Source organism: Mustela putorius, unplaced genomic scaffold (genome assembly GCF_011764305.1).
Source record: "Mustela putorius furo isolate JIRA1106 unplaced genomic scaffold, ASM1176430v1.1 tig00000095_pilon_pilon_pilon, whole genome shotgun sequence".
In the NCBI taxonomy this organism is placed as follows: Eukaryota; Metazoa; Chordata; class Mammalia; order Carnivora; family Mustelidae; genus Mustela; species Mustela putorius.
This window is the reverse complement of record NW_025421280.1, coordinates 5,705,694-5,714,974: the sequence shown is the minus strand read 5'-3', so window position 1 is coordinate 5,714,974 and position 9,281 is coordinate 5,705,694. Positions and strand designations below refer to the sequence as shown.

The 9,281-nt window shown below is 42.0% G+C and overlaps 1 protein-coding gene across 2 annotated transcripts in view; it reads left to right on the top strand.

The window, feature by feature from the left end:
• Positions 1-3,206: 3,206 nt before the first annotated feature.
• TAFA1 (TAFA chemokine like family member 1) overlaps positions 3,207-9,281 on the top strand; it is a 509,215-nt gene continuing 503,140 nt past the window's right edge. Inside the window, exons 1-2 of one of the 2 annotated variants that reach the window (XM_045077935.1) lie at positions 3,207-3,703; positions 5,626-5,746. In XM_045077935.1, coding sequence (XP_044933870.1) covers positions 5,629-5,746 — 118 coding nt within the window. In that variant the 5' untranslated portion in view covers positions 3,207-3,703; positions 5,626-5,628. The remainder of the gene's footprint in view (positions 3,704-5,625; positions 5,747-9,281) is intronic. The other variant, XM_004738326.3, reaches the window with a different exon arrangement.

The following is a 9,281-nucleotide window of genomic DNA, read 5'->3' as shown; positions in this document are numbered from 1 at the left end:
AATAACAAATAGCTCCCAAATCTTAGTTTTTTGAAGAACAAAGTATTTCTTAGTCACTGTGTATATCCATTATGGGCTGGTAGGAATAAGGGAGGGCCTGGGCTCTATGTGATCACTCAAGGATCCAGGCTGATAGTGTGACTAATCTCTGTTCTTGGGGCAAAAGAGGGGGTTGCCTCAACAATTAAATGTTGCAGCCTCAAAAAGACACCATCAATTCTGCTGATACTTCATTGGTCAGAACTTTATGGCCCATATGGAATCAGGAGACACAATCCTACTATGGCCAGATGGTGGAGAGGCCAATTTTTTTGAAAGATGTGATCAGGGGCACCTGGGTGGCTCAGTGGGTTGAAGCCTCTGCCTTCATCTCAGGTCATGATCCTGGGATCCTGGCATTGAGCCCCGCATCGGATTCTCTGCTCGTCGGGGATCCTGCTTCCCTTTCTCTCTCTCTGCCTGCCTCTCTGACTACTTGTGATCTCTCTCTGTCAAATAAATAAATAAAATCTTAAAAAAGAAAGAAAGAAAAAAAGAAAGATAGATAGATGTGATCAGGTAGTTTGCTTTTACAAAATAGTTGGAAGAATAGACAAAATTGCCTTAAATTCCAGTATTTGTTGAAGTTCATATCATTTAGGACAAATGGCCATTGGCTGCAATACAATGGACTACAAGGTATTTGGAAGAAAAACATAAAACTACATTGATAGTCTTGTTCCATTCATGCATATATAGAAAGTCTTTATTTCAGTCTTTTAAAAAAAATTAACAATGCTTATCTGAGTGCCTTGAACATAATCCTTTAGTATTTCAAGTTTATTGAATTGAATGAATTTGTAGTAACTATGTTTAGCTTTAATTTAATCCCTAGAAGGGAGGAACATAATGATTAGTTTTTCAAAATGGTAGCCCTTACTACTAACTTCCTTTTAACTTGAATGCATTAGCATAGCAAAAACAAAATAAAAAAAAATTAAAAAAAACCAAATTCATGGAGAGGACTATTTTCCACACTTCTATAAAGCCAAGAATGTACTCAATATATACCTGTTAAATGGATAAATAATACTTTTTTGAAACTATCTTAATGGTAAAGAAATGAGAAAAAGTAATGGTTAATTTTGGGGGGTTGTTTCAACCCTGACATTTTTAAGATTTTATTTATTTCTATAATAGAGAGGGAGAGTGTGTGTGTGTGTGTGAGAGAAAGAGAGAGAGAGAGAGAGCATGAGCAGGGGAGGATGGGCAGAAGGAGAAGGAGAAGCAGACTCCTGGTGACCAGGAAACCTGATGCAGGGCTCAGTCCCAGTATGCTGGGATCATGACCTGAGCCAAAGGCAGATGCTTAACCAACTGAACCACCTAGTCAGCCCAACTATGAAGTATTTTCTTTGAGTGTCTAAGACATGGGCTTTTACACTAGATCATTGGAGTTTGAAACCAGCTCTATCACTTACAAGCTATATTACCCTATGCAGGTTTCTTAATCTCCCTGTTCCCCCTGGGAACACACCTTATCCATGAAATGGAGATAATAATAATAATATTTACCTTATGGGGTGAGTAAAAAGGGTTAAATTATACCTTATAACCAACATACTATAGAGTAGTACTACTCATAGGAAAGGTTTAATAAACATTAGGTGCCACACTGCTGTTATTTGTGCCTTCATACTGCACCATCGGTATACAATTTCCATATGTATCACCAACACAACAATAATGAACCACAAAAATGACACATGCACTACTGTTACTTTGATTTTTTTTTAAGACATCTATTTATTTATTTGACAGAGAGAGATCACAAGTAGGCAGAGAGGCAGGTGGAGAGAGGAGGAAGCAGGCTCCCCGCCGAGCAGAGAGCCCGAAGTGGGGCTTCATCCCAGGACCCTGAGACCATGACCTGAGCGGAAGGCAGAGGTCCCCACTGAGCCACCCAGGCGGTGGCTACTTTGGTGTTGTTACATGTACATTACATAGTGGGAAAGACCCGTGGGAAGGACCCATACATCTGCAGGGGCTCTCATTCTTACACTCTGTGTAACATGAGCAAAGGTGATGGTTTCCCAAGTAGCACGGTGGCATCAACCGTTCTTTATCTTTTTTTTTTTTTTTTTAAGATTTATTTATTTGAGGTGGGGAGGGGCAGAGGGAGAGAATTTTGAAGCACACTCCCCTCTGAGTGTGGAGTGTGATGTCGGCCTCGATCCCACCACCCATGAGATCATGACCTGAGCCTATACCAAGAGCCAGAGGCTCCACCCACTGAGAAACCCAGGTGCCCCTTTGACCCTTCTTTATAACACCTGTGCAAGGCAGAGATACTCTGAGGCATTTCAAAAGGTTTGTGAGGAGGGAAAATCATGAGAATCATCTTGATTTTGAAAAAAAAAAATATGAAAGACTTGGCCTATGACATTGGCGATCACACTGATCTTATTCTCTGCCTTGTCTTCAAGCATCTGACACATAGTAGGTACTTTATAAGCAATTCATGAAATAACTGAATGAGTGTTTCTGAGAATCAGTGCTCATGCAGTCTATAAGTGAAAAGTAGGTCACCTTATGTGCATTGTTAATGTTGAGATACAATCACACTATTTCCGAAGAAGAGAGTGTCCGAACCATAGTACTAGAAACAAAATGTTCGGTTTCTGAGTGTTTCCTCTCCCTACCCCAGCATGTTATTGAGGGTGAGGGAGATTTTTTAAAAAACGCTTTGAGCATATTTCTTTGTCAAAACCCAGTGTCTGGTGCTGAAAATGACATGTTTCTATTTATTAAACATGTTCAAAAATCTCAGAAGATTTTTATTGGGCTTATGCATATAAGCATCTATATTATATTCCAAGTATGCCATATTCCCAAATTTAGCTGCCAAAACAATTGACAGACTTAAATTTGTATAAACCTAACAATATTTTTGGCTCACATACTGGTTCAAAGGCCACGAAGGGGTAAGAAATGGCCCATATAGTGCACTTTTGCTTTTACTATTAGTAGTCGAACACCCATTAATACTATCAGTATTTTGCAAAATGCTTTTTTTGCTCTTCCTTCCCTCTTTACCCTTTTGGCAAATGAATGGTATCAGTGAAAGCTCCTACAGAACATACCAGACAATATAGTGTTAAAGTGCTGCTTGAGTTGCTGAAGAGTTAGTGGGCAGGCATTACAATTCCCTGTAGCTGTAACAGAGGGTAATGTCACTTTAAGACATGTGATACTTTACAGAGGAGGGATGTATTGAAACAGACTACTGCTACTTACAGCACCAGCACCGTATAGCAGCCCTGCTCCTACATTTTGCTGCCTTACTCTGCCCTGACTGCACAGGACTGGGGATGGTCCATCATTAACTGTAAACTGATTCTCATCAGGATCACTTCAAAGGTCTCATCAGACAGAGGTGACGCCAGGAGATGATTTAAAGGTGAAAATGACAAGGTTTCTACCCCTCAAACCTTGGCTCCTTTTCTGACAATACAGTCTGAATGAACCCGATGTCTTCTTTACAGTGGAAATAGCATTGGAAGAGAAAAACATATTTTTTAATCCTGATAAGAAGATTATTGGGAAGATCTTTAAAAAAAAAAAAAAAAAAAAACCTCCAATTGTGCACAGATGGATTTTAGAAAGTGTTAGAGCTTTCCAATGAACACTAATAGAGTACTCTGCTCTTGGCTGGATTTTTCAGGTAAGAAGCTTCTTTAAGGACTTAAGATTCAGAAAGCAGATTTGTAACCTATTCAGTCATATTTAGAGAACTATGTAAGGCTGGATGCATTATTTGGTGGAAAACACCTATTAACATAGAGACAAGAGAGTGAGCAGTGAGCTGATAGGCAGGAGCCTTGGAAGCGATGCTGAGAATTTTAAAAAAGTTAAATAAAAAAGGAAAAAGAAGGAAAATACTGCAAATGTGAAGTCACAGTAATCTTTTTAAGTGCTAAAAGCTATGGGGGTGAAGAAATGAGCAAGAGAAAGCAGAGTCATGGAAGAACTGTTAAGTTTTGATTGTGGTAGGCTTTTTTAAAGTTTAGATGAATTTCCAGTGCATTTTAACTGAAATTCACAAGTAGTCAGTGCATGCCACAGTCACCTTTATTTTGTCTTTCTATAATTTGCAGGGTATTTTGAAAAGCCCCTTAAATGCATTCATTTCAAGATTCACAGAAGGGGTGTTGCTATTTATCTCTACTGAAGAGAATGCATCTATGTTATACTGATAGTTCTGAAAACAGTGAGGCTGAATCTGTTGTGTACAAAAGTAAACAGTGGGCAGTGAAACTAATTATAAAGTGAGTGGTCCATCTGAATCACAGAGTGAGGCATGAAAGGCATCATGCTGTTGCAAATAATGTTTTCCTACTTTGCACTTAATTGTGGTTGTCACCATTTGTCTATTACAGTCCTAAACCCCTTTTAAATACTGCATCTCTCTCCTAAAGCCCATAAATTATCTTGTATTGTGTCTTTATACACACACACATATATATAATGTATATTCTGCTTTCGGAACATCACAGTTTTTGAAACAGTGCCAGTTTCCTTGAATAAAGAAACCACACTGGGAGGTCACTAGCAGATTTAAATGTATAGTTGAAATACTTGTAGTGTGTCATTTGACAGCAGAAAAAAATTTAAAAGGAACAGTCTGGGTTCTACAGCTCTAAGAGAAAATAATAGACTTAACTGGATTCTTGTATAGAAAAATGCTTCTGTATCACTGGCTGAGTAAGGACGGTGCTTCAAGTTTGATTAATTTGGCAATATGAAATGCAGCATAAGGTGTTGTTTGAGAAATTGGACAATATGTAGCGCAGTTGAGCCTCTGTAGCTCGTAAGATCCTTATAGGTGCAGATAAGACTGTCAAAGTTTCAGCGCCTGAGAAAAGGTATATGTTCATCCCTAAATACATACACCACCTGTGTATGCATATTCATCAACACTATACAACAAATGCCACGATGGGATTTTAGGTGGCAAAGCAATATTGTAAATTATGGCTCGCTCTAGGATAGAAGCATAGATCTTGCCTCTGAAATTCATTCTGGCTGAAGACAATTCCGTCTGATTTTAAGTCCAGCCAAAAAAGACCGGTTCTATCAGGAGATTACAACATGCCTCTGAGAAATGATTACTTAGTTTAGAAGACAGCAGAATGATTAAAAATTCATGACTGTAGAATTAAAAAAAAATGCACTCTTTCCTTCCAGGCTTATGTCAGACTTACAATGAAGTTAGAATGAACAGGAGTATGCAGCTTTTCAAAGCCTGGAATAACTATAGTTTAAAGATCATCGTGTAAAACAGGCTGTATAGGCAGGATACTGTGCTTTAAACTGCCTAACAGAGAGTCAAAAACTTTTATTTATTTTTGTGTTCTGGCAGTCCTTGGAGTTTGGCTTTGCAGAATTTCACAAAGAATTCATGATCTCTCCAGGAAGGCTTTCCCTCAATCCCCCTTCATGGCATGACCTCTGCTGGGTTAATTTCAGCCAGCAAAGTAGCAAAGGGGACATGACGTCTGAGACCCTCCTTCTCTCATCAGTGGGACTGACTGAGCTGGGGGCTTGAAGCTGGGGGTAATCCTCGCTATCTCATGCTCTCTTTAGAGAATGGCAATGGTCTCTGCGATGTCCTGGGTCCTGTATTTGTGGATAAGTGCTTGTGCCCTGCTCCTCTGCCATGGATCCCTTCAGCACACTTTCCAGCAGCACCACCTGCACAGACCAGGTAAGTCGGGCGCTGGCTCCCCTGCAGCCTCCAAGTCTCACTGCTGTCACCCTAACAGATGGTTGAATGTAAGTGACAGAAAGTGATACCCTGCGGGCAGCTTGCCTCTGAATTCCAAGACTCACATTGCTGGCTGGATGCTTTGGGGCAAGGTGAGGGGGATACTAAAATGCCCTAGAGGTATTTCTATGAATCTCTCAGAAAAAAAAAAAAGAAAATGGTTTTCTCTAAGAGTCTCCCTACCCCCTTCCTCACACCTTAAAAAAGTGAAGTCATTGGTTTTGGGATGCTTTGGCCAATAGCCAAAACTCTGCAGAAGATGGGATAACTTGCAAGACTTGATTTTTTTTAGAGAGGCAAAATAGGATCTTTGCAACAATAAAATAATGTGTATGGATATTCCTTGTATATCTTATCCAGTGTAGATACTATAATCTCGGTGTGTATGTGGCTAAGGATTTTGTGGAGATGTTAGTGCCAAAATTAACTTTGAAAGTAGTTTGTTAATGAAAAAGAAATTTAAAAATAACTTACTATTTCTTGTCTGGTTTAATTTGTCTCCTTTCCTTTCTCCCTTCCTTCCTTCACTTTCTGTTCTTCCAGTTTGTTCCGTGGTGTTTTTCTCTCCCTCTTCCTTGGCACTTTCAGGAACAAGTTCCCTTTAGCCTGATCCCCCCCCCCACACACACACACCCCCCGCCGCCCCATATTGAATTTTGATTTCCAGATGCATTTTGCTTTTCTTCGTCTTTTTGTTTAAAGTATATCTTTTACCCTTCCATGGCCTCACTCTTCAATCTGGCTTTTTTTTTTTTTCCCCCACTTTCTTTGCCTTTCTCATTACTGTCCCCCAGCTTGATTGTCCTTACCCTTACCGGTTCTTTGAAAAGATTTCCTTCCATATTCTGTTTAGTTTCAGCCTTTGCATTCATTTACTCCTCCCTCCACCTGCGCCGCCCTCCCCCATCGCCAAGCGTGGGCTCCGGGGACTAGTTGCGCCGCCAAGCTCCTGATCTTCAGTTCGGAAGTGCTCCCAGCCCTCTATCCCCTCTCAAATGCCTGCCTGGCCTCCTCCCACACGTTCCGCTGGCTCCGGCTGCGCGCGGTCCAGCGTCCACGCCTTTGCCTATCTCAGGCTCCGCAATCGGCCTGGGCACCAGTCCTGGGCTCGTCGGCGCAATCGTCCAGCAACACCTCCCGGGGCGCTGTGTGCTGACTCCCCGGGCTCTGCTTCCAGGCTGCGGGCAGGACGGAAAGAGCGAGGGTGCAACCTGGGGTCCTCCCGCGCGCCCGCAGCGGGCTGGGCTGCGGGGGAGCGCCCCAGCGGGTTCGCTGCAGGAGCCGCGGCCACCCCTCCCCCCGGCACCGCCGAGGACTCGGGAGGAGGAGGGGTCGGGGTGGGAGGAGGAATCAGGGCGGCCTCAACCTGGGGGCTGCGTCAGGGCCCCAGCCACCCTCACTCCCCACGCCCTGAGTCTCGGAGGGAAGGCGAGGGGGCGCTGGTGCCCCTGCAGGTGGGCATGGAAACTGCTCTGCCACCCCCGCCGCGAGCTTGCATTTCCGCCTTGTGGGTCCTCGTCCCCCAGCGGGCACCCCCACGCTGGGAGGCTTCGGTGCCGTGGCGAAGGAAGAACAAACGTGGGTTATGGAAGCCCGGGTTTACCTCCAGTTAGTTAATTACCAATCTGTTCAGGCAGAAATGTCTGATTTGTTACATTCCTACAAATAACGCGGCAAATCGGCATACATTGTAATCGTTAACAGTAAGAATTCGTAACAAAAATAACCATTGTGATTGTTTTAGGCACACTCTCACGTTGTCTTAATCCGTCTATAAGTAGGTGTAATCGCCCCTCCCAAACGCGCACCGCCCCCCCCCCACGCACCGCCCCCAATCCTTCTGTTGCCCAGGAGACTGAAGTTCTGAGGGATCTGGTGACTTGTGTGAGACCGCACAGCCAATAACTGCCGTTGGAAGTCAGGTCGGTCTGATGTCACCTCCCTGGCTTGTTTCCCAAGGAGGGCATAATATCTCTCAGGGCACAGAATAATCACGCCCAGTAGCCTCCTTGAGGGGGTGTGAACTGTTCCGCATAATCTGTGAAAACTTCCAAGTTATGTCAACGCACGGACTCATTTAAACTGCAAAAAAGGTGTCCATGGCAGGACTTGGTAAGGGGTGGCACAAGGCAATGGCAGCGCTCAGGACCGGCCCTCATCTCCGGTGCTTAAGTTGAAGTGGCTTGACCTTGGGAAAGTCAGTTTTCTTCTCTGGGCCCAATTTCCCATTTAGAGATATTGTGGGGGTGTAAATAAAATGATTTCTGTGACAGTGCTTTGTAAACTGTGAAGCTCCTTCGTGAATATCAGTAACTCTGACATCTACAAAGGTACACGGTAGAGGTGCTGAATGAGTAAAGTTTTGCTGTTCACACAGCTAACAATCCACATAGGACAAAACCTTGTGTTAACCTCCTGATTTTTTTTTTTTTTAAACTATGTAATACCTGGCTAGAAAAAGACCACTGCCTTTTCGGCTGGATGTGTATAGTCGTGAAATACAGTATACGTTGCAGTGAGCTTTCACTTAGACTATCTGTTCATCATTTAATACAGGAGGGTTTTTTGTGGGTGTTTTTTTTTTTGTTTGTTTGTTTGTTATTGTTTTGTTTTGTTTTGTTGGACCTGGGGTTATGGCTATGCTACTTCTATTAAGTAAACTCAAATCTTTATGGGGCTTGTTATCAAAAGATTTTAATTTTAAACTGAGAAACATGTCATTAAGTGTTGACTAAAACCAAATTCAGTATTTGCTTTCTCCACTGTCTATTGGTAGAAATTGCTTATTATCACCAATGCATGGTCTATCTGTATGTCGGCTACCCCAAGAAATTGTAGCTTGGAACCCAATTTTAACCCCAAATGCTTATATATTTGAGATCCATTTCAGATTCATTGATGAAATTAAGAAACTATATGTACTCCTTTCTAGATGCAGGAAGATTAAAATGACATCAAACTGAAAGTCCAATGGTTCTATGTAATAGGTTTATTCAACTTTCTTGGGTTTTCAGCAGTAGCTGCGAAGATTAAAGCGATAGATCTTGGACACAGCAATATTCTAGATTCAGTCAGAAATGCAATCTCCTCTAATACAATCCGTTTTGATTTTAAGAGTAAATGTATGCTTTTTTTGATGAGAGTTGTGATGTTTCCCTTTGTGAGTCTTAAATCTTCAGGGACACTAATGAAATGTGTATGAAAACAAGAGAGAAATCATGGCCAGTTATCTGTGACAATCCACCCCTAAATGAGCAAATAAATAAATAAATAGTTGGATAAATGAGCAAAAAGGAAAAACATAATCTCATTTTCTCAAATCAGTTAAAACAAGTGACATGATGAGAAAAAATGAGACACCAGGCAGACCCTGAGCTTTGCCACATTTGCCTAAGCTTGAAAAATCACCTCTTTCATAAAGCAGGAGCAGGAGGACACTGCATGCATACCAAGTATCCGGGAAATGTGAAAAATG